The 26,111-nt window shown below is 43.5% G+C and overlaps 1 protein-coding gene across 1 annotated transcript in view; it reads right to left on the bottom strand.

The window, feature by feature from the left end:
• Positions 1-9,206, bottom strand: part of LOC116858869 (ectonucleotide pyrophosphatase/phosphodiesterase family member 7-like) — a 30,567-nt gene extending 21,361 nt beyond the window's left edge. The window contains exon 1 of the mRNA XM_032843804.1: positions 8,957-9,206. Within this exon, the coding sequence (XP_032699695.1) occupies positions 8,957-9,206 (250 nt within the window). The remainder of the gene's footprint in view (positions 1-8,956) is intronic.
• Positions 9,207-26,111: the final 16,905 nt, after the last annotated feature.

Genomic DNA, 26,111 nt, shown 5'->3' with positions numbered 1-26,111 from the left:
AGGACTGACCTGACTTAGACTGTAGACCTAGATCAGACCTGTCTAGATGCAAACCTTCATGGGCATTCAGATCATATGAGAAATGGGTGCCTGTGCAGCATTGATGTGGGCTGTCAGGGAGTGTCATTGGAATTGGGCACACATGGCACTCATGCCATTCCATCCTGCTTATACTTTCCACTTAGCATCCATCTCATTTCCTCTTGAATTTCAGATGATTGCCTACAAATATGTTTTTTCCATTAGTTTACAAGCTTCCTAAGAGTAAGGTTATGGCTCATTTATTCTGGTATCTCCCTGGCACAAAGCATAGGGATTTACCCTTATTAGACATTCAACAATGTTTGTTGAATTTAATTGAACAAACTTCCTCTTACCTCTGCCCCAGTTCAGGTATGATCTGAGAAAGTAGGAGATAGAGCCTGATTTAGTCTGAAGTCATTTTTGGGAAAAAAGATATTTTAGTGGGATTAAAAGAAACCATGCCATAACTCAATAACTTAATAAGGGCATTCCCCCCCCTCTCTTCCAAACATTTGCTCTGTTCCTAATTTTCAGATGTAACAGTGTATATTTACAGGTTGTCCACTTGGGTGTAGATATACTTTAACGCATCTATTTATTTAACAATAATTTGAGGAACTGCTATGTGTTATTCACTAATTCCTTTAAATTAACCTACCGTATAAACTATAAGCATATCTTCATTTTCCTTCTGATTTGTGATTCATTAATTTCACATTCCCAAAACCAAAGAAGAAAATAGCTTGTTAACCAGCTAGTATGAAATCAGTGAGGAAGAACAGTTGCCAAATCAAGTCAACCAACCACCTTAAATCAACCCAATGTTTCGTTCTTGAGCTGACAAGCCCATTGAGAACCACAGCCAAGACACTAATGGGAAACAGCCCCCACTGATGCTCAAAACCACACTTACTCAAGTTTACACACCCAGAGTGCCACCCATTTGATAACAAAAGTACTTGAAATGAGGACAGGTGAGCCAATCAAAATTTAAAACCTTATCAATTCCTGCTGTAGAATTGGCTTGTCTCCAACACTAGCACTCATGATGGCAGCCCTTGTTTGGACAGAGAATATTAAACCCTAGCATGCCCATTTTACTAAACTGCTCTTGCTCGTGTGTAAGTGCAAATAAAAAATGCTGTTGTTGCTTCTTTTTGACATTGCTTTTTAATTATGGCTATCCATAAATCATTTTATCCTTGAACAAGACTTGAGAATGGCCCTAAGGCAGAGGCATGATTCTGTAGGAACTAGGCCAACAGAGAGTGGGCTTTCATACTTTCCACCTCTTCCTTTAATCTGCTGTCAAAAACAGAAACTTTATCTCTTTGAGTAGCTGGAATCCGTGGGCAGCGCTTAAGTTCCACCTGGGAACTCTTTTAACACACAGTTCTACTCTTGTCCTGCCTTACTGACCACTGTCACAGAAATGGAATCTGTCCCCTGCATTTTTTTCCTCACTTCATTTTCTCCTCTTACCACTATAGTGGGCTGAATGATACCCCCTGCCCCACCAAATTATATGTCCATATTCTTATTCCCAGAACCTGTGAATGTTGCTTTATTTGGAAACTAGGTCTTCATGGATATAGTTAAGGATCTTGACATGAAGAGATCATCCTGAAAATCATTACATGAAGAGATTATCCATGTTGGCTCTAAACCCCTTTATAAGAGGCAGAAGAGGAGAGGACACAGAGAGAAAAGGAGAAAGCAGTGTGACCATGGAGGCAGATACTGGAATGGTGCAGCCACAAATTGGAATGCTGGCAGCTACCAGAGGCTGAAGAGGCAAGGAAAGATTCTCCCCTAGAACCTGTGGAGGGAGCATGGCCCACTGATACCTTGATTTTGGCCTTCTAGCCTCTAGACTTTCTGTTGTTTTAAGCCACCCAGATTATTGTACTTTTGTTACAGCAGCAATGGGAAACTAATATACCCATGCTGTCAGTTTCAGGTGTTTCCAACTTCTCTTACTTAAGGCCTTGGGATTTGGAGCAGTCGCGATTTTTTTCTCAGTTGCTGTGGTGTTTGAGCTGACACTTTCTCCTTTGTAATCCATAGTCCTGAAACATCTACATCTACATTCTACGTGTTGGAAATTAGCATCATGACAAGTTAGGAAATAATCCTAGTTTTCCAGCCTTCCTTTTTTTTCTATTATTTCCATTTTTCCCTTCTTGTGGAAATGACTGATGTTGGAAGCACATCTTTTCTGTCTCCATCTGTGAGTTTCTTTGCTTTGTTCATCTGTGTTTTGGGGGGAACTGTTTTGGGACTTATAGGAATTTTTCAGTGGAGAGTTATTTCTGGGGAAGCAGGATGGGAGCTGATTAAGGTTTATAGCATCTTCTAACTAGGTTTCCAACAATATCTACTGGGCTTGTATTGTTACCAGCGGCAGGAATTTAATTTCCTTTACCTATCTCTTTTACCTCTTTCAAACTCTGTGTTTTTTACTGGTTAGAGTCACGTGGGTGACCTTTGGCTCTCTGATTACAACATGTGATTTGTATATTATACATCTAGTCCAAGGTTTCTCAACTAGGGGGTGATTTTGCCCCCCCAAGGAACATGTGGCTATGTCTGGAGACACTTGGTTGTCACAACCGAGGAAGGGATGCTGCTGGCATCTAGTGAGCAGAGGCCAAGAATGCTGCTAAACACTCTATAAAGCATAGGACAGCCCCCATAAGACAAAGAATGATTTGGCCCAAAATGTCAGTGGTGAGACTTTGAGAACCCGACCCTAGTCTTAAAGATCATCTAAGTACATTTGGCCATGCTTCCTTTGCTCCTGTCTCAGGTGGAAGGAGAGTCACGGATTCATGATGGGTTTTAACATCTATGAGGAATTTTTACCTCTTACAAATTGATTTTGGGATAGAATGTAAGCAACTTATCATTTGTGTAAACTGTGCCTTGTGCACCTCTAGGTGATACTACCCACATAGCATTCATGAAAATAACTTCCCTAGAATTGTGCTGTACACAGTCTATAGAGTTACAAAATGATGGCTCTGGTTTTGGGGCTGCCCTAGTGGGGTTCTGGAATTAGGAGAGACTTAATTTCTGCCCGGTAGGGAAAATGATCCTATCACTGAGTACCCTTTCAAGAAAGGTGAAAATGTTGAGCAGAGAGGACCTCACTTTTATTATTCTCAACCACCCTCCAATTACCAGAGTCCCCTTTTCACCTCTGATCTATATCTATTTGACTAGATTTAAGATTGTCAAATTATAATATCACAGCTTACATTTTCCATAGCCTTTGTCTGAATGATGGTGGTGATAGTTTCTTATTGTCATTAGGTTCCTTGGGGGAGAAAAATATATGCTGCCACCATAAGACTTCCTATCCACCCACCACTTGCTTGGTGGGATTTCCTTAGTTTCAGCAGCATAAGTTATTCTCACTGGTCCTCAATCACTTTGCAATAAAAACTGAGATTGCAGAAATGTTCGCTGTCATTACCAGTGATGGAGCAGTAAGTACAGGCTTCTGGAGAGGGAGAAGGAATCTGGTGATTTAAACTAGCAGAATGAACCGCTAACCCTCAGAGAATGGCTTTTCATTTTGGTGAGATCTGAAGGGAATTGGGACAGTTCAGGGAGAGAGGGGGGGCATGCTGGGAGGTGGCTGTTTGCACATGTGGTTACTGAATCCACAGGGAGCCCATGCCCTATGAACCACCCCACGGGTGAAGGTGTGATTTGTTCGGACTGAGTACTGGACTGCTGGACTGCACACCCTCATCAAAAGCCCCATCAGGCTGAGGAAACTGAGGGATAATACATGGGTGTTGTTCTAAGCCATTATGTTTGTGGTAATTGGTTCTGCAACCATAGAAAACTAATACGTCATTCTATTTCAAGAAACTTCCAGGAGCTGTGGCCAAGCCCCTGTGTGTGTGTGTGTGTGTGTGTGTGTGTGTGTGTGTGTTGGGGGTGGGGGTGATGAAGCCAGATGGGAAGAAAAAAACATCTTATCTTATAATGACTCATTTCTTGGGGGAGGGAGCAAAGTTGATTAACATGCAGACCTGCCCAGTGCCCAGTGTTGGGGAGCTGGAGGGAAAATGTTTCTCCCAGAGCCAGGGCTTGCTTTGCACTTGGGAGCTTTGATCCTAGATAGGTGCCCCACTTCCACCTCTTGCAGGAATTGGAGGAAAATGGAGGAAAAATTTTCTTCCTTCCACCTCTTGCAGAAATTGGAGGAAAAATGCACATTCTTTGTAAGGATGCAGATTGTCCCACATGGAGAGTTGATAAGGTAGGACATTTAAGAAATCCTCCCTCCCTCAGTTTTTTGCTGAGGACTTTTGTCCTCTCTGCTTAAAGGAGAGAAAGCCATGGAAGAAAGCATGGACTGTGGGTATTTCTCCTAAGCTCTGTCCCATAGAGGAGCTGGGGTGCAGAAAAAGGTTTTGGGGGGACACAGCTGAGTGAGAACACATTTGCCTGTCAGATTCCCTGAACTGTCAGAGAAAGGAAACAAAAAGGCAGAAGGATCCACAAGAAAGGGCTCTTCATCTTTCTCCCTTGCAGAGCGACAGAGAAAAGGAAACAAACCCCCCCACCCCGCCAAAAGATCCGTGGGATCTGTTGGATCTGGGAACATAGGGGATGTGAGCCTGTGTCGTGGGCCAAGCCCTGTTAAGTGGCAAGACCTTGGAAACACTTTAGTGTAGTTGGCCACTGTACCAGCTTACAGTCCCAAAGGGGGTGCTCAAATAATAATTGTTGAATGAAGGAATGAATATGTTGGAAACCCTTTAAAAAAACTCTCCAGGAAGACTTTCTTTACCAGCCTCAGGGAAAACTGATGAGGGCCATGTGACCTTGGCTGTGGGGTGGGAGCTGAGATATCCACACACCTGACAGCACCCAGCCATGAGGAGGTCTGGCTGCCAGATGAAGGCAGCAGATGCTGTAGGAGGTCCACAGTCCTGACCCTGGGCAGCTAAGTCAGTTGTCTTAGGGAGGCATGCTCATGGGTCCCTGTGCCTGGGACGTGGCTTTTCCTGGCCTTGATCCTTGCCTGAGACCACCTGGCCCTTGCCCCTTGATCTCTGTCTAGGAAGCTCAGAGGAGTGGCCACATGGCTTCTCGGACCTGAGTCTGTGCTGGAGCTGTGTGTCGTATTGCAGCTGAGACGTGAAGCCGTGTGACAGGTTCCTCCTCATCACCTCTCTTTCCTGTTAAACTGCCGGGAGGTGTTCGCAAGAATACCAATTAATTAGTTGTTGAGCTGAGAGAGCCCCCTTTATCATATTTTGTGTTGGGCCTATACCACAGAATCTGATGAGGTCTTTGGGTGCTGGCAGCATGAATTTTATCCATTATTTTTTCTATTATGGATGATTCTTTCCCACACTGGAGTCATACAAAGGTCTGTTTGAGCCCAGCTCCTGAAGACAAATGCTGGGGATTTTATTGGGCCTGGGGTGGCCTCTTGTTTCATTAACAACATACTCAAGATATATACTTGTTTTCCTAGAAGATATGAGGATGGGCAATATTCAGAGGGGTTTGGAATGATTACATAATTAGAATCAAAGACACTGGTGGGTCATAGTCATGCTGGAGGGCAGGGATTGAGAAATCAGCATCTGTAACCATCCAGAGGTTGGTAAGAATCTTACCTCTGTCCCAGAAAAGATTTGTATGTCTTTGAACCCAGATATCTCACCTGTAAAGAGTGTAACTGTCCTGACTTCAAATCACGATTATCAGAATTGAAGGATTTGATGATGATGGTACCTGCTCAGCATTTTCATAACCCAGGTATTAGGTTCCACCATTCAAGGCAGGGGTTTTCAGCTGGAGGCCAGTTTGCTCCCTGAGCAGACATTGGGCGGTATCTAGAGACATTTTTGGTTGTCACATTGGGAAGAGGGGGGTGCTCCGGTCATCTCTCTAGTGGGTTTACAGGCCAGGGATGAGGTTGGCATTCCACAGTGCACATGATACTCCCCCTACCCCATGAGAGAAAAATCTGGTCCCAAATGTCAATAGTGCTGGGGTTGAAAAACCTTTTCTGAAGTTGAAGCAGAGTGAATGTTCACCTGCTCAATAAATGGTAAGTCTGCTTATAAATAGAGGGTTCAAAAGAACATGTTCTTTCCACAGTGGGCAAATTAAAAAGGTTGTTTGGTGTATAGCATTTTGTTATTTGTAGGTAATACATTTCACATGGTCCAAGATCTAAAGAGTACACAGGGGTTACAGTTCAAAGTTTCCCACCCCATGCCCTTCCTGGAGGAACCAGTATATCTAGTTTCTTGTTTATTTATCCAGAGGTCCTATACATCTATAAGTAATTGTATGCACATATGTATACATTTATATTATATGAACACATATAAACACACACATTCTTTGCCTCCTGCTTTTGTCACTTAATCCATTTTGGAGATAGCTTCCTATCAGGGCACAAAGAACTACCTCATTTTCCCTTTTAAAGGTAACAGATTTTGCCATTCCATGGATGTCTGGTATTTTATTTAGCCATTTGCTTATGGGTGGCTAGTTAGCTTGTTTCTATTTTTGCTGTGGTTACGAATGCCAATGCAATGAATAACTTCGTATACATACTGTACATATTTTTTTATCCAGCAGATATATATCTGTAGGATAAAGTCCTACAAGTGAAATTGCCAAATAAGAAAATTTGTATGTTCCTGATTGTATTAGTTGTTGCCAAATTACCCTGCATTGCAACTGTACCCATTTCTATTCCCCACTGGCAATGAGTGTAGGAGAGGAGTTATAGTGATTTTATAATTTTTAAAATTTGCTTCTACTGTTTATATCTTCTCATTGAAAACCTTTTGGGAATAAATAAAAGGTGGGCATGCCTTATAATATTTTGTGCCCATCATATTCTCAGTGTTCAGGGACCCAGAATCTGCCCATGGGAGATCTTTTAAGTATTATGAAGTTAATGCCACTGGGAAGTAGCACTCACTTTCTCCAGAAAAGGGCTATTTAGTTCCTGTTTCCTGGCACTAATAGTTCCCAAATGACTTGCCTCTCAAAGAGTTTACATATAGGAAAATCTCTCTCAGCAAATATTCCTCTGAGTGGTTGTTCAGCTTTATTTTTTAAGTTTCTGATTCAAGGGCCCCTTTGAGAGTCTGATGGAAGTGATAAAACCCTCTTCTGAAAAACATACCAGCAGTTTTGTCTCATTTCAGAGGCTCCTGGAGATGCGGTGGACCCCACGGGAGTGGTTCTCTGGGTAGGAGTGAGGCTCACGCTGCCAGGCACCATTCCCTACCCCATGAGAGGTAGTATCCATGTGGATCCCAGGCTCATAGCTGGGCAGAACTTAGTTCTGGGTGGCTAGGGACACACTCGTTCCAGACCTGGCTTCCCTCTTGCCCACTTCTTGGCCAAGTGACTGATGAGTTTTTCAGCCTGAGCTTTAGTTTTCTCATCTGTGGAATGGGGACAACACTTGCTTTGCAGTACTTTTGTACTGGAGATACAGAAGCCAAAGCACCTAGCACATGCCCAGCTTCAGGCCCATGTTGGAGGAACAGAAACTATTCTTATTCTTACTTTAGTGAAATCCATTGCATTTTGGCAACTGAGATTCTGGAATGACCACAATCCTTCCTCTCACAGAGACCTTGAACATGCCCTTCCCTCTGCCTGGAATACTTTTCCTTTCTCTTTGTCTCCTGAGGTCTCTTTCAGTTCTCAGTTCAACTGTTCCTTCTCAGCACTTTGCTGCCTCCAATTTCAAGTCAGTTTCCCTTGTTGTCTTCTGAAGAAACTCTCCTCTTCCTTCTCAATGCCTCTCCTAGTTGCAATGAGATCTGTTAGTGTATCTTCTTGTCTAATGTCTAGCTCCCCCATTTGGACTACATGCTTCAGGTGATCTGTGGAGACTGGTGAGGGCAGAGGCCCTGAGGCAGTTGGGGGCTGGGTGGAGACATAAGCAAATTACCTTTGTGATCTGGAGAGAACCAAGTGAAGGGAAGAGAGATGAGAGCGGCCAAAGGAGAGTGTGTCAGGGGCCAGGTCATGGGACTTTCTGGGCCACAGAAAGATAATTTTGAATTCTCTTCAAAGATCACATTGATGGGGCACCTGGGTGGCTCAGTTGGTTGTGTCTACCTTTAGCTCAGGTCATGATCCTGGGGTCCTAAGATCAAGTCCCATGTCAGGCTCCCTGCTGAGCAGGGAGTCTGCTTCTCCTTTTCTCTCTGCCCCTCCACCCCATGCATGCTTTCCCTCTCTCTCAAATAAAGAAATACAATCTTTAAAAACAAAAACAAAGGGATGCCTGGGTGGCTCAGTGGGTTAAAGCCTCTGCCTTCAGCTCAGGTCATGATCCCAGCATCCTGGGATTGAGCCCCACGACGGGCTCTCTGCTTAGCGGGGAGCCTGCTTCCCCCTCTCTCTGTCTTTGCCTGCCTCTCTGCCTACTTGTGATCTCTGTCTGTCAAATAAATAAATAAATAAAATCTTTAAAAAAAAAAACCAAAAACAAACAAAAAAATCCCCAGAAAAGGCCCATAGAACACTGGTGTTGCTCCAACTCTTCAATAATAAGTCAGGGAGTCATCTAATCTAATCTAGTTCTCTAAAGTTAATTTTTTATTATTTTTATAAAGTTCTTTTAATGATTTAGTTTTGGGAAGGAACATTAGCCACTGTGGATGGAGGGTGGGTGGGCCTGGGGAGCAGGGAAGGGGGCCTGGAGAGGCTGCAGCTATGGTCCTGATTCTCTCTGCAGGCTGGTGCCCTGTAGCCAGCAGGGTTTTAGAAACCATAATATTCTAAGCTAGTGCTTCTTCCAGTTGCATGAATTGCCTCAGTGTCCCAAGGGCTGACTGAGATTGGGCTCTGTTTCAGGGAATGACAGATACTGGGGCTTCCACCAGCATTGGTGGACTGGCTACAGATTGAAACTTACCAGAGATGGTGGTGAAGTGGGATGGGGAGGTCATTGTCACAAAGGGTGGCGTGAGGTACTTGGCCTTCACGCCCTCCCGGGCCAGACGGTCCATGTTGGGGGTGTCCACATCCTGGTCATAGTTCCAACGGAAGCCATCGAAGGAGATCAGCAGAAGCTTGTTGAAGTTCTTCCTCCCAGGGACAGGGTGGCAGCTGGCCCAGCCCAGCAGGACAGACAGCAGCAGTGTGAGGACCCCAAGCCCTGTCATGCCGCGAGCACCACACATCACAGAGTTCATGGGCATGCTCCCATTTTCTCCCTTTTTTATCTGTGGTTGAACAAAGTCCAAATTGATAATTGTGCCTGAGCTCTGTTGTGGATTAAAACACCTGGAGTGTAACAAGATGTCATGTTTTACGTGATGAAAAGTTCTGGAAACGGATGGTGGTGATGGATGCACAACATTGTGAATGCGTTTAATGCCCCTGAACTGTACACTGTAAAATGGTAAAAATGGTAAATTTTATGTTGTGCATATTTCACCATGGTAATAGAAATCAAACCATGTGAAATACTTTGGACTTTTATGTCAATTCCACTCTTGTGAAGATTTGAGGAAAAAGACTGGTGTTTTCCTTTGCTCAGTATATTCTGTTTTTGTGGGGAGAACAAATTATTGTTTTCATTTTGACTCTGAAAGCAGCCACCATGGATTGAGGACCTGAGAGGGCCAGGAACTATATACACATTATCTATTCCATTTACTTTTTTTTAAAGATTTTATTTATTTATTTGACAGAGATCACAAGTAGGCAGAGAGGCAGGCAGAGAGAGAGAGAGAAAGCAGGCTCCCTGCTGAGCAGAGAGCCCGATGCGGGGCTCGATTCCAGGACCCAAGGATCATGACCTGAGCCGAAGGCAGAGGCTTTAACCCTCTGAGCCACCCAGGTGCCTCAATTCCATTTAATTAAAAAAAAAAAATCTAAGGTAGGTTATTGGTTGGAAATTTTCCATAAGAATTTTAAATAGTTACTGTGGTTAGATGCAGATAAGATTACCATTTTAACCTTTCAGATGTGAACAAATTCAGTGACATTTAGTGCATTGCAATGTTGTGCAGTTATTACCTCTATCTAGTTCCGGAACTTTTTCATCCCATCAAAAGGAAGCCCTATGACCATTAACAGTCCTTCCTCATCCCTCCCTTACCTAGTCTCTGGTAACCACTAATATGTTTTGTTTGCTTGGATTTACCTCCTCTGGACATTTCATATGCATGGAATCATAAAGTATGTAGTCTTGTGTGTTCGGCCTCTTTCACCGAGCATAATGTTTTCAAGGTTTATCTGTGTGGTATGTGTCGACATTTCATCCTTTTCATGGCTTGTTAATATTCTACTGTGTGGATATGCCGCATTTCATATATTCATTCATCAGCTGATCAATATATGTTTTTCCCATCTTTTGCCTGTTGTGAATAGTGCTGCTATGAATATTTGTTTGAATACCCTCTGCTTTCCACTTAATCTTTGCAACATATCTATGAGGTGGTGTTTACTTAGTAGCTAAGTAAACAGCTCAGAGAGGCTATGGAACCACTTCAAGTTCGCAGAACAGATGTGAGGCTGGAACTGTAGTTATTTATTTGTTATTATTATTATTATTATTATTATTTTTAAAAGATTTTATTTATTTATTTGACAGAGAGAGATCACAAGTAGACAGAGAGGCAGGCAGAGAGAGAGGGGGAAGCAGACTCCCTGCTGAGCAGAGAGCCCCATGCGGGGCTCCATCCCGGGACCCTGAGATCATCACCTGAGCCGAAGGCAGCGGCCTAACCCACTGAGCCACCCAGGCGCCCCTGCTTTGAATACTCTTAAGCATCTGCCCATTCACCCCACATTTTTTGAGTCCTAGGTGTAAGAGACACAGAAATATAAATGAAGAGGTTACCTTTGGGTGGCTCAGAGTCCAGGGGACAGGCAGACAAGTAAAGTCTTACATGCAATAGAAGGGACCTGCTAGGGATGTGCGTGAGAAGTGATGTGGGAGCAGAGGTAGAGGGTCCCAACCTGGAGAAGCTGGGTATAGGGGAGGGTTTTTTGGAGGAGGTGGTGCTAGACTCGAGTTTTGTAGGCTGGGAGGAATTAACCTTTCGGAAGCACTGTCACTCAGCCACTGATCTGGACATGACAACATCTGCCTCTGGCCTCTTCCTGCAGATACATGGGTGACATTTACCTTTGCACTTTTAGAAAGATCTGTGCCTTGTATAAAGACGTCATCAATGGACAGGAGTTGAAGGTCTGCTTAGGTATTCAGGGGAAGTTTTTGGAAGATTTTTGTCTTGACGTAGGTGTACTGAAGGCTGGATATCAGACCCAGGTGGATAACCTATTTCCCCCTTGCTGCAATTGCCTGGAGTTCTGTTTCAGGTTTTTGCTTAGGTTGAATCTTCGGGGTGAAGAAGTGGTATGTCAGGGGAGCTCTATTTTTTATCTGTATACCTTGGCTTCTCCTATTAATTAGCATATGTTTTGCTATTTGAGTGATTTGCGTAGAATTTTGTGATGAGTATGCATCATTGTGGTTGAGTGTGTTTTGAAGCTTTCCAGGTTGAGCATGTTTTGAAGCTTGGGTTCACATCTTGATTCTGCCACTTACTATCTATGACACCTTGGCGTAAGTCCCTTAACCTCTAAGTCTCTGTTTTCTCTGCTGTAAAAAGGAATAATGATATATTTCTGAAGGTTGTAAAACTTTGATGAGATATTGTACATTGATTGGTAGGAATGTTAACTGCTAATGGGATATCCATGTTCTCCCCCTAATTTCCCAGCCCCTTTGTAATTACAGCCTATGTGCTGTGAGTGGAAGCCACATGCATTACTTCCAGTCTACATTTGTCTAGGGATGGTACCTAACCATTTCAGTCTGTCATCCCCTGCCACCCCATTAACTGGAAGTCTTGTGTTAAGATGATAGGCTTTCCGGGGCGCCTGGGTGGCTCAGGGGGTTAAGGCCTCTGCCTTCAGCTCAGGTCATGATCTCAGGGTCCTGGGATCGAGCCCCACATCGGGCTCTCTGTTCCACAGAGAGCCTGCTTCCTCCTCTCTCTCTCTGCCTGCCTCTCTGCCTACTTGTGATCTCTGTCAAATAAATAAATAAAATCTTGAAAAAAAAAAGATGATAGGCTTTCCATCATTCTGGGTCTCTGATTGGCCACAAGAAGCATAGTCTCTAGCCAATCCATGGTAGAATGGAGTGTTGGAAATCAACCTTTGTTGCTGAGCCATTTGGATTTTGGGGTTCATTTGTTACTGTGGGATAACCCAGTCTATCCTGGCTAAAGCAGCAGGTAAAGCATTTACGTTGGTCCCTAGCAGTATAAGTGCTTAACAGTTGTTGATTGCTTGTAGTGTGATGATAAATTGCCCCTGAAAGTTTTGTTATTTGATCTGATGATGCCAATGATACTATTTTGTACTTGGACAAATTTGACTTGGTATTCCTTGGCATTCCACCATATGGGAGGGACAGATAATTGAGGGGCAATAAAGCATTGTTATCTGTAGTTTGTGTCCTTGCATACCCTTGGTGGCTATGAACAATGTATACTACTCTTGAGAAGGCCAAACCTGGAGCAGAGTTGCTCTTGATCCCAGAACTGGGACTGTCCAAGGAGAGAATCTTGAGTCCCTGGTGTGTAGATTCTCCAAGGTGACTGGAATACTTGTACTAAGTGATTTGGCCCTTTGGGAATTATATACAATTGTGTAATTGTAATCAGGTAGGCCCTTTTTGGGACAATCTATATATATCTCTATATTTTGGAAACACAGAAAAAAATAGTTAGCAGTCATGCAACAGTCTGCCACATCCACTGAAACATCCCTGAAGTGCCACATTTGGTGTAATCAGCAGAATTTGGTGGAGGTGATTGGCTACAGAAAATTCTCATTATGGTCACTGTGGTGCTTATGGTCACAGCATTGTAGTGTGCCTGGTTTCTTTTTGGTAAGTTTTGGTTTGGAAAGCATAAATCCATCATTTGTTTATCAAATATTTATTGAGCACTGTGGATGGAGTGGAGGATGAAATATGGAGGAGAGAGTAAATCTCTTTCGGTCACTATGTTTTTAAGCTGTCTAGTACTCAGCTGTGGGACATGAGGCTTGAGTGTCTCAGTTCCACAAGCATCTTCCAGCCATACCATCCTGACTGTCATTTTTTCTTGCAAGTGCAGCCATCTCTGGTTCCTAAAGATTTTATTTATTTATTTGAGAGAGAGAGAGAGTGAGAGAGAGCGCATGAGAGGGTAAAGGTCAGAGGGAGAAGCAGGCTCCCCGATGAGCAGGGAGCCTGATGCAGGACTCGATCCTGAAACTCCAGGATCATGACCTGACCTGAGGGCAGTCGTTTAACCAACTGAGCCACCCAGGTTCCCCCACCCATCTGTGGTTCTTACCTTCTTTTGTGTGGTTCATATATTAGTCATGGAAACTGTTATAGAATTGCAGTGTGTTGTGTCAAACTTAAAGATATCATTAAACTTTGTTAATTTTCAAGAATGCCGTTAAACTTTTTGGGGTGCCTGGGTGGCTCCATTAGTTAATCATCTGACTCTTGATTTTGGCTAAGGTCATGGTCTCGCAGTTGTGAGATGGAGCCCCATGTTGAGCTCCCTGCTGGGTGTGGAGCTTGCTTAAGATTCTCTTCCTCTTCCTCTGTCCCTTCCTCCTCCCTCTCTTAAAAAAAAAAAAGGAAAGAATACCATTAAACTTTTTAGAGAAATCTGTATATTTAAGACATAGTCACTGGAGTGGAGACGAAGAATTACAAATAGATTTTGCAAATCATCCCAGAATGAGGTAATAGGTAGAACTCTTGGTTGCTAGTGACAAAAAAACCATTTCTTATTAGTCTGGGTAAGAAGAGGGACCATGTTTTAGACTGGTTTTGCCGTGAAGCAGACCCTGAAACAAGGATGGAGGTCAGGTAGTTTGTTGGGAGGTGATCCCAGGGAGCACTAATAGGGGGGTGGGGAAGTGATTCAAGGAAGGGAAGGAGGCCAACACGGATGTTTCAGTCTTGAGTGTATGGAGTGCTAGAATGATGAGTACTATGGGCTATGGGCATGGCTCTGCTACAGGTTTTTTGGGGCATGATTTCCCATGTCACTGAAATCATTCTGCAGAAAGGCAGGGATGCAGCCGGGTTCCACAAGCAGGGACTCACATACCACCAGATCTCTCTATTTCTGTGTCTGCCTTTGTTTGCATATCACCTTAATTTTCTTTCATTCAGGACTGGTTTTCTCCATAAGGTGAGGAACGTGACCACAAAAGCTCCTGTTTTTCCTCATTCCAGAGTTCCTGTCATCACAAAGAATGACTATATTTTCCGGTTCCAGTTAGGAAAATTAATCCAGGGAAAGAACTCTGATTGGCCTGTTTAGATCTCTGGACCAATCAACTGTGACCAGAGGGCAGGGTCATAGAAGTCATGGAAGCCTTCACTAGAGCCACATGGCTGGAGTAGGAAGAGGTACAAGAGTCAGTAGAAGGGAAGGGTGGTAGGTTGAGAAAACAACAGACGTCTGTGATGTAAGGATCTAGAATGCATCCTGTTAAACCTAGTAATTATTGGGACTTAAAGAAACTTTTTAAATATAAAGTTTCCTTTTAGTTCTTTCAGGTTGATTCAGCAGAAAGGAAAAACATAGATGAACTGATCACTTCCTGTGCACAGGTTGTTGTTATAGATTCAAATCCTTATTGATGGATCCAAAGATCAATGAATTCTCAAGTGATGTAGACTCTAGTAGGGACTGCTTATGATGGACCGAAGTTAAGTAAGAAGAGAATTGGCATGTAGGAATTCTAATTTCTTTCTTCCATTGCTTAGGTCTGGCTGGCAGTTATGCACCTCAAAGGAGGGTTGCATAAAAAGGGGTGTGTGTATGTGTGTGTGTGGTAGGTGGTTTCCAAATATGAATGCAACATCCCACAAATGCTCTTTTGCAGTGTGATTGGGAGCCATTCCATTAAGAAGTGGAGTCATTTCCTTCCTCTTGAACCTGGGCTGGCCTGTGACTTGCTTTGACCAGTAGAATGTGGCTGAGGGGATCGTCTCTGACTTTTGGTTCTAGGCCTTGAAAGTCCCTGTAGCTTCCCTTATTTTTGCTCTCTTGGAAGCCCTGGCTCTTCTGCTCAAGAGGCTGTGTGGAGAGGGCCTCTGGAGGATAAGAGGCCATGTAGAGGAAAACTAAGTTCCCTAACCAATAGCCAGCATCATCTGCCAGGCATGTGTGTGAGGCCATTTTCAACCTTCTAGTGCAGCTGGGCCTCCAGCTGCAGGCAGCCATGACAGTGAGCCCAGGTAAAACCAGCAGAGGTAATGACCAGCCAACTCATAGATTCATGAGAAATAATAAATTGATGTGGTTTAAAGCTACTTAGTTTTAGGTGCATTAGGACTAGCCCATGGGGGTGTGAGCATGTGGGTTCTGCATTTCCCATCTGCTGAAGATCCGTAAGTTCACAGAATTCAGTCCAGAGCTGACTTATTTCCTTAATGTCCTCTTGTTTGAAACTTCTATGAAAAATTTTTAGAGACTTAAATTTTTAGAGCAGTTTCAGATTCACAGCAAAATTGAGAGGAAGGTATAGAGATTTCCCATACATTCCCTGCCCCTACACATACACCGCCTCCCCCCCCATCAACATCCCCCACCAGAGTGGGATATTTGTTACAACTGATGGACACCTCATAGTCACCCAAAGTTCATAGTTTATATTATAGGTCACTCTTGGTGTTGTACATTCTGTGGGTTTAGACAACTTCCATGAAATTTTCACAGATTTGGACCATCTCAGGGAAATCTCAAAGCTCAGAAATTATTTTGCCCCTTCCCATGTGGTTGAGATTTATGAATTCCTAAGAAGGCTCTGACATAAAAGAAAAATTTTACAAGCATATTCTTGTGGCTTCACTTCAGCAAGATTCACATCAGGTGTTGAAATAAGTGCTAGTGTTATTCTAGATCATGTTCTTAAAGACTCACATGGTCTCGGGATTAGCAGGTTTCAGAATGGCCTCCTAGCATCTGTGACATACCTGGAAGGGTTGGTTCAACTAGAGTGGACCCTCGTCTCTGGGGGCTTATGTACTATTTCTTTAAGACAATGCCACCTCCTGTAAATCCTATGAATCTCCATAAATCTCCTATAAATCTCCACAAACACAATCCCAGAAGCATTGATGAAATACTACTTTAATTGAAGATTGTACTGAAGAACCGAACTTTTGTAAAGCTCCTTGCTATATGGCCACATCACTTTCTCCTTCCTCCCCATAATTTCTCCTCTCCACTGTCTCTAGCCACAGCCCTTTCCCCAACCTCATTCTGCCTTTCAAAACACCTTCAGCTTGCATGCTTCCTTTAACAAAATCTCCATCTAAACCTGCATACCCCTGGGGGGCACTGTCCACTTAGCACATATGGACATCCTCCAACATCATCTTCACTACTCCAGGCAGGTATTCTGGTGTGAATTCTATGCCTGTTGGAGAATCTGTTCTTATACTCAGTCAGTCCCTTATTCTGTACCTTCAATCTCCTGCCTCTTGTTTGACACTGTGGGCCACATTGAGTGAGTTGAATTCCTATTTCTTGCAGCAGGTGTTTGAATGTGGCCATATTTCCACTTATTCTCTTTTCTCTCTTTCTCCCTCCCTCGATCACTCCCTTCGTTTTCCAGACCTGGGTTGGCATACTTTTTCTGTAATGAGCCAGAGAATAAGTATTTTAGACCTTGCAGGCCTGACAATCGCTGTCACAACTACTTAACTCTGCCACTAGCATAAAAAACATGAAAAACAGCCAGACAGTACATAAATAAATGGATGTGGCTGAGTTCCAATAAAACTTTATTTATAAAAACACACATCAAGTTGGATTTTGCCCACGAGCCATAGTTCCCTGAGCCCTGCACCATTCTCTTTGACCTGAACATCTCTAAATCTTTTCACCATTGCTTACTTGGTGTGGCTTTGATTTTCTTCCCTATTGTAGTAACTGTTTCCTAAATGCCTGTTAGTTTGTCCATGTCTCTTAAAATTTGGCCCCTAGAACAAGATGCAGCATTCTGCAAAAGCTATAATGTAATTCTCTCTCATGCCTCATTCTGAGCAGGACAAAGAGAACTTGGGAACTCCAACCTCGTGAACATATGGTGACCTTCTCAGTGAAGGTTGTAAAACTGTTAATCCATAAGGTGAAAGGAGAGAAACTGGAAGCATGATCTATCCAGCTTGAATTTAACATTTGATGCACAGAGATCTCTGACTTTTCTGATAGAGATTTAAAGGGGAGACTTGTCCACATAAAATACCTTCTATGCCCAAATGAGGATCCAGAAGATAATCTTGTGAGCAGAACTCCTTGAGAACTGAGAGGAGGAGAAGAGGTGGTGTTAGGAGAGTGAAAAGGTCAATAATTAAGGCTATGACCGTGTTGGGAGAGGCGAAAGAAGAAAATTAGACTGCCAGGCATGAATAATGAGAAATCTTTGATGGAATTAGCAGTGTAGAACAGATACTAAAGGCTTCTTTATCCCTTTTATAGTCAAAAGTTTTTGCTTAAGCTGGATGGGAGAAGAAGCAGCAAGTCCCCTTTCACTAAATATGGATGGAGGATTTTGGAAAAAGTCTCAGAAGAAAGAGAGACACATAGGTGTTCCTTGGAGGTACACAGAAGCTGAACCCCCTTTTAGCATAATGGAAGGATTGGGAAGTGGGGGATGTCATTCAATCAGGTCTTCACTTGTCCAGCAATATCACTTTTTAAATGTTGGCTGTTCTCATAACCTAGTCCTGACACACTTCTCTGCTCTCTCTAGACTTGCTCGCTAGGTGAGCCCATCTATCCCCATAGCTTTAGCTGACATTTATGGGCTGATGACTCCCGAAGGTCTACCTCAGGCTCAGACTTCTCTTTGGAACACCAGACTTATATACATCCAGTGCTTTTTCTTGTTTTTTACACTTGTCAACAAAATTGACATGTCACATTTAACACATTCAAAGCCACCAAAGCCAAACTCTTGCTTTTCATCCTCTTCCCTCCTTGTCCCCAACCCAAGCCTCTCTCATTCTTTAAGTGGAACCACCATCTACCCAGCTGTTTATTTTTTTTTAAAGATTTTTAAAAAAATATTTCATTTATTTATTTGACAGACAGATCACAAGTAGGCAGAGATGCAGGGTGGGTGGGGGGACCAGGCTCCCTGCTGAGCAGAGAGCCTGCTGTGGGGCTTGATCCCAGGACCCCGAGATCATGACCTGAGACAGAGGCCCAACCCACTGAGCCACCCAGGTGCCCCTACCCAGCTGTTCAAAGCAGTAAGCTAGGCATTATCCTCTTTTGCCCTTTACCCCCATCATTAAGTTCTGTGATTCTAAACTTTATCTCAGGTTGTCTATTCTCTCCATCTTTACGGTTCCTATCTTAGCTCAGGACAGCACCAAATCTCAGCTGGGTTATGGCAGCTCCTAACTGGTCTTCCTGCTCTTGCTACAGCCTTCACCAATCCATTTCCCACCTGGCAGGAGCTAAAGTGATCTTTGGACTCCTGCTTTGGCTTCTCATTGGGTGGAGAATACAATTGAGTCCTTGAGTCAATTGAGTCAGTCAGTGGGCTCCTGCCCACTTCTGTACCTCCTTCCTGCCTTCCTCCCCTTTACTTCCTCTTCTCCCGTCACCCTAGCCTCCTTTCAGTCTTTGAACCCAGCAAGCCCCTTCCCATCTTAGGACCTGTTCTTCTCTGGGAATGATTTCCCTCAGCTTCTCCCCAAACTAACCTCTTGTCCTTTATGTCTTAGCTTAAATGTTGTCTTCACAGAGAGGTCTTTTCTGGCCCCCTTTACGAAGTGGACTTCCTGTTACTCTCCCACCTCAGCCTCTTGCTTCTCCCTTTATGGATTTTTATGTTTTTTCATTTTATATATTTATGATGATGATGATGATGATGATGATGATGTCTCTTCACTAGCCCATGAGTTCCTCAAGGGCAGGGCCATGCCTAACTTCTTCATCATTGGATGCCAACACCCAGCACAGTCCCAACACATGAGGGCTGCTCAATAAATAAATCCATTTTGAAAAGTTAAGTAAACAGAGAGTTACTTCTTTGAACTACACATAATAAGCTTGAACACTTTGTTCTTTTCTTAGTCAGACATTTTGTGTGCAATTAGGCATACAATAAATGATGATGGGACAACATCTGTGTCTTGCCTGATGTTCATCACCAATCACTAAATTAGTTGTGCCTCTTTTGACAGTTCTGTTTTCAACCTAATGATTTGTTTCTTTTACCTTACGGCTGTTGGCTTTTTTGGTTCTGTTTGCCTGACAAAGTGCAGATTATGTTGGTATTTGATCTTTTATTTATAATGTCGTTAACTTAAAAAATGCTTTTGCTTTCAGTAAAAAGCCCTATTTAGGGAAGTGTATTAGTCAGGATGGTTTGGGTTATGCTGTTGTAACAACAATCCCTAAATCTCAGCTGTGCGGGGCAACAAGGTTTATTCTTGGTCACGTACATGTCCATTGTGTGTCTGGGCACTGTGGGGTGGTCTCTCTGTTCTAGTCGCTTAGGGATCTAGGCCGAGGATCTGTATCCATCTGTATATGTCTGCTGAACATCCATTGTAGGGGGAAGGGAATGTGTGAATCAGAGTCTCTTAATTCTTCCACCTGGTGGTGACATAAGTTACTTCTTCTCATGTTTCACTAGACAAAATAGATCACATCGTCATGCCTAACTTCCGTGTGCCTGAAACATGAACCAAATAATTGTGAACAGCCTTGTTGACTACTCCCATCACTTACACAGAAGACCTTATTAAGGTGATTCCCCTGAAATTGAAATCCATTAGCCTTCAGAAGATATGTGCATTTCCAAGCTATTCTTCGGTACTGTTTGGTTTCAGAATGTCAGACTTAAGACTTTTGTTAGAGGACCGTATGGTGTGATGGTTAAATGCAGGCGTCTGATGCTAGTTTGCATACGATCAGGTGCCATTTCTTTTCTTCTCTTCTCTCTCTCTTTTTTAAGGTTTTACTTATTTATCAGGTGCTGTTTCTACTGCTTCTTGGCTGTGTGATCCCTGGCAACTTTTTTTACTTTTTCGTGCTTCTGCTTCCTCATGAATAAAATGGAGAAAATAATGAAAATAATTATGATATTATTATTATATATTTTTATTAAATATATTTAAAAATATATTATATAAATATTTTAAATATATTTTTAATTAAATATATTTATATATTTTTATTAAAAATATCTGTATAATCTATCCCTATAGAGATAGCTCAGTATTTCAAACATATGGGTTCAAAAATAGTATTTATTATTATTAATTTTGGTAGGTAGTTACTAAATTTTCTCAAAACCAGGAGTTCAATAACTTTGAATATTTGGTTGAGATCCATCATTGAAGGAAGTGATTTCTGAAGAGCAAGGCTGGGGGAGGGGGCAAAATTTAATGGGTGTTTTAGATTGTGGACTTCAGTTGTATGCACCTGGGGCTGAGTTCTAGCTTGTGCACCTTTGCTAAGTTCTATCATTTCTGTTCACTGACTTCACTAAATTCTATCGTTTCTGTGGGTCTCAACCTCATCTGTAGCAAATGGAATTAATAGCATCAAATTTTCAGACTGTGATAAAGATTATTATGTAAGAGAGAATGGAAACTTCCCTCAGTGATCAAAAGTGGTGGCTTACTTCTATATTAACTTTCTATTGCTTTATAACAAGTTATTACTGGCTTAAAACACCACCAGTTTATTATTCCATGTTTTCCATGGGTCATGAGTCTGGTCAGGGTCTCGCAAGGCTGCAACCAAGGAGTCAAATGGGGTTGGAGTCTCATCAGAGGCTTGGGGTCTTCATCCAAGCTTATCCAGTTTGTTGACTGAATTCAGTTTCTTGGGGGTGTTGGGCTGAGGACCTCAGCTCCTGGGTGCTGCCCCTCTCCACAGACAACTCATAGCATGGTTGTCTGCTTCTTCTTGAAGGCCAAAAAATGAATCTCACTGAAACTTCACCTCTTTAAAGGGCTCACATGATTAGGTTAGGCCCACCCAGAATGATCTCCCTTTTGAGTAACTCCAGGTCAACTGATTAAGGACCTTAATCACATTTGAAGATCTCTTTGCCTTTTTTGCCTTTCCCGTGTAACTCAATCACAGTCATGTAACTTATGTTACATGTAATCACATGTAACTCAAACACTGATCACACTCAAGGATGGGGGGTTATAGAGCACATGGACACCAAGGAATGGGGATCTTGGGACCATCTTAGGGTTTTGCCTACCACACTTACCTTCCTCTAAGAAGAACAGGTGTTGGAGGGGGAATTATCACAGATGAGCACATCCAGAGGTCTAGAAAGCCTGATGTTGGGTTCAGATGGAGGAGGCCAGGAGGAAGTATGTAAAACTTTGTCCATTTTTGCTTCTGTTGAGGCTGTGCCTTCCTAAGCCAAGACCAAGATTAAGACCAGGTTGTTTAGATTTTTCTTCCTTCCTCCCCACGCATGGCCTGTACTCTCCCAGATCTCCTGCTCCCAACCTGAGACCCTTCAGCTATGAGGTAGAATCACCAGGTGCCATGATCAGAGATGTAGGTGAGCAATAGGTGGAGTCAGGACAGAGAAATTCCCACAGGACGTCTTCCCAGTGGCTTTGCAGACTGAAGGCAAAGGAAAACAAACCTCAAGTGGAAAAAAAAAAAAAAAACCTCAGAGAGAAAACGAATTTTAAGTGGTGATGTTTTTTCAAAATCTGCCAGATGTCAGAGGCTCTTTGAAATAAAACAAATGCTGTCTCAGTTCTGCAGAAGGAGGCCTACAGGAGCTGATGTGATGTGCTGAGAACCAAACTGCCAGCCACCTGTGCAGGAAAATAGTCTCTTTTTGCTCATGGGGCCATGGGGCACACTTGATAACAAGCAAAATACAAGTCAAGGTCAGCTAGAAACAAAAAGCCACTAACCCTGAGGTCTTTAAGTTCCCTGGCAAAGCCTTGAGCATGGCAGGGTCACGCCCTGGGAGTGAGCTGAAAGGGTCATTCTGAGACCTCTTTCAGAAGGCCTGTGACAGAGGCCCACAGTTTCCCTAATGAGACTGCAGGGGAGCAAATGAATACCCAGGGAAGTGTTGAGCTGGCCCGAGAGCCCCTTCACTTCCTCTGCAAATCCAGCTCTGTCTGCACTTTGAAACTGCTCTTAGTACTTGTCACCATCTGCCCTACAAAACGGATGGAAATTGCTTGCTTGTACATCACTGCCAAGCAAGATGGAGAAGGACCCTCCTCTGTCAACAAAAAAGGTGGCATGATAGAGTAAGATGGAGTGTCAGTTTGGATTATGAAGGATTCTTAGAATTGATATAATTCCAAAGGGGGAAGGGGAGCCTCAGCCAGCCTGGGTTTGGAATGACATTGATAAAGCTGGTGGTGCTCAGTGGGATACAGATTAGAAGAAGCCTTTGTCCTCGCCTGATGCTAAATGGGCTGCCTGTAAGATGAACTAAAATTCAGAGTTGAAAAACAATTGCAAAAGACCACATATCATTGAGCATTGTTGATAAATGTTAATGAGACAGGAGCAAGAACTGAGATTGGTCAGTATTGATTAAGAGAGGAAATAAAATGCACCGAGTGGTTCTTGACAATCTGCATGTCAATGACTGCATTTTGTTTAAAGTATCTCTTGCCATAGCATACATCCTTGTAAATCTGGGGTGTGATATATGCTGTTGTCTCCTTCCCTTCTTCCCTACTCTTTCTGTTTCATTCGTTGTTGCTCATTCATTCATTCAACAAGTATTTGAGTCCCTACCACATATCCACACAGCACCAGGTACTAGAGTTACAAAGGTGGGCAAATAGAGTTGTTTCCCTTGGAGTTTACCTACAGTGGTAAGAGGGATGCTTTAAAAGGCAGTTCCAAGGCGGGCGGTGGCTGGGTGGCTTAGTTGGTTAAGCTCATTTTGGCTCTGGTCATGATTTCAGGGATGGGAGATGGAGCCCTGTGTTGGACTTTATGTTGTGAGAGGAGTCTGCTTGAGGATTCTCTCTCTTCCTGTCCCTCTGCCCTTCCCCTCCTTCTCTGTCTCTCTCTAAAATAAATAAATAAATCTTAAAAAAATTCTGATTTTTGGGCGCCTGGGTGGCTCAGTTGGTTGGGCGACTGTCTTTGGCTCAGATCATGATCCTAGAGTCCTGGGATTGAGTCCCACATGAGGCTACTAGCTCCACGGGGCGTCTGCTTCTCCCTCTGACCTCTCCCTCACTCTCTCATGCTCTCTCTCACTCTCTCTCTCTCTCTCAAATAAATAAGTAAAATCTTTAAAAAAAAAAAAATTCTGATTTCTAACTTCTACTGAAAGCTCAGAATATGTGGCACAGTCAGCCAAAGCTGAGGGCTGGCTGTTCTCTATATGGGGACTCAGTTTGCCCTTGTCCCCATCTAGTCCCTTAGGCAACTGATTCAACAACCCTAGTTGTCACGGTAGTTCTAGTGTTTATGTAGCTTTCCTCCTGGGGGGGTTGGATATTGAAGGAGCAGGTATGCTCCTCCCACATTTTCTACCTTTCTGTGTTTGCTTTCCACCATGGCTGCTGTAACAAAGTACCACAAACCAGGTGGCTTAAGACCACAGAAATTTATTCTCTCAATAGTTCTGGAGACAGAAGTCCAAAATGAAGGTGTCGGCAGGGCACTGCTCCTTTGGAAGGCACTAGAGAAGCCTCCTTCCTGCCTCTCTCCCAGCTTCTGGTGTCCCCCTCAGCTTATAGCTGCACCCCTCCAGCTGCCTCCATCACACATGGTCTTCTCCCATGCCTCCTTCATGTCTCTGTGTCTGAATCTTCCTCTTCTTTTTCTTGTGAAGACACAAGTCATTGGATTAGCTCTCCCCCCACCCAATCCAGTATGACCTAATCTTAACCTAATGGCATCTAGGAAGATCCCATTTCCAAATAAGGTCACATTCACAGCTGAGGGTGGGGGGATAGGATGGGGGAGTGGGGGATGGGGCTGGGGCTGGGGTGTATCTTTTTAAGGGAACACTACACGGTTAACTCCACTCACTTCTAGCTCCCCTTCTAATCCCTTCCCATTCCAACTTCCTACACGCTACCCTTGGAAATTCCACTCTGCCCCACATGCCATTGCCTGATGCTTTTTTTTTTTTTAAAGAATTTATTTATTTGACAGAGAGAGAGAGAGAGAGCACAAGCAGGGGGAGTGGCAGGTAGAGGGAGAGGATGAAGCAGGCTCCTAGGGAGCCTGATGCAGTGCTTGATCCCAGGACCCTGGGATCATGACCTGAGCTGAAGGCAGAGGCTCAACAGACTGAGCCACCCAGGCACCCCTGCCGGATGCTTTTTCAGCATTCTTCCTCCTGGCCCTGCCCCATTCCTACTCTTCTTTCAATCTCAACCCAAGCCTTACCCCGCCCCCTGACCACCCATAAAAGGCCCTTATTTTTTCCCAAATGGTACCCCATTCCTTGAAACTACCTTTTAAAGATTTATTTTATTTATTTTAGAGAGAGAGAGAGAGAGAGAGAGAGAGAAAGAGAGATTGAGAATGTTGGGGTGGGGGAGGACCAGAGGCAGAAGGAGAGAATCTCAAGTAGACCCTGAGCACAGAGCCTGATGTGGGGCTTAATCTCGTAACACTGAGATCACTACCTGAACTGAACCCAAAAGTGGATGCTTAACCAACTATATAACTCAGGTGCCCCTAGAAAGGAGATTAAAAAAAAATGCAGAAAGTCCTCACTTTTGAATATTGGCAACTAATCAATAAAAATTTTAAAATGCTGTGCAGACAAACCCAAACAGGTCTACAGCCCTGATCTGGACAGTTTAAAATATGAGAAATCATCTACGTAGTCACACACAATTATTTTTTTTTAGGGACAGTATAAAAATGACCAATTTCCCATTAATATTGAAAAAATACACTGAAGAAAGACTCTGAGTGTTGTCTAAGGAGACCTAGAATGACCGTCTCAGAGACAGCTGAGGTTTGTAATTGTCCTTCTCCCAAACTTTCTGAGGTCCATGTCCCTACACATAGAGAGGACTTGAGGCCCTATTCAGAAGACACTGGGGACTTTAGACTTTAATGTGTACATACAAGTCACATAGGGATCTTTTTCCTTTTTAAAGATTTATTTATTTATTTATTTGAGGGGGGGAGGGGCAGAGAGAGAATCTTTAAGCAGACTCCGCACTGAGCATGGATCCCACAACCTGTGAGATCATGACCTGAGTCAAAACCAAGAGCTGGACGCCTAACCAACTAAGCCATCTAGGTGCCCCTAGGGATCTTAATAAAATGCTGATTCTGATTCAGCAGATCTGGGGAGGGGGGCTGAGGTTGGGCATTTCTGACGAACTACTGAGTTGGTGTCAATGTCAATGCTGACTGGTTTGAGAACCTCACTTGGAGCAATGAAGTTTTCAAGGACCTGTGCTACCACTGTGCACATCAGAAGAGAAGTTCCCCAGCTGTGACACTCACTGCCCCTAGCCTATCTCCCCACTATCTGGGGATGGATGGGGACCTAAGTGGGAGAGGTGGGAACCACGGGTACCTTCACCTTTTGGAAGCAGGGAGTAGGGAACATTGCTCAAGGTGCCAGAAAAAAAGGTTTTGGGGAGGTTCCTCGTGCTGCCTTTGGCTCAGTGGATGGAGTGGTAAAAGAGCAGGTCTGAAAGTGAGGAAGCAAAGGAATTTGGAGAGCCAGCTGCCTTCCCTGGACCAAATTCCAAGTTTGGCCTGTTGGAACCCTGTTGTCTCTGTCTCACCCAGGCCTGGAACATCTGGCCTCTCTTCCCATGCAAACATTTTTCTTTGTACTCTTGGAAGAATTGGACCCATAGATTGAATCCACCTTCAGGCAGTTTAACTTGCATGGCCAGCACTTACTCAGCAGATAACCACCAGCCTCATTAACCTTGGCTCGTTCTCAAGAGGCTTTGGGGGTGGAGGGTGGGGGTGCTGATGGTCACAGAGCTTATGAATTATTCGTTGATAATTCCTGAAATATGTTGGGGGAGCAGAGTCCTTTATTTTGTTGAG

This window comes from Lontra canadensis, unplaced genomic scaffold, assembly GCF_010015895.1.
Source record: "Lontra canadensis isolate GAN:19392208 unplaced genomic scaffold, GSC_riverotter_1.0 scaffold143, whole genome shotgun sequence".
NCBI classification, from domain to species: Eukaryota; Metazoa; Chordata; class Mammalia; order Carnivora; family Mustelidae; genus Lontra; species Lontra canadensis.
The sequence above is the reverse complement of the archived record's forward strand: the minus strand, read 5'-3'. Positions and strand labels throughout refer to the sequence as shown.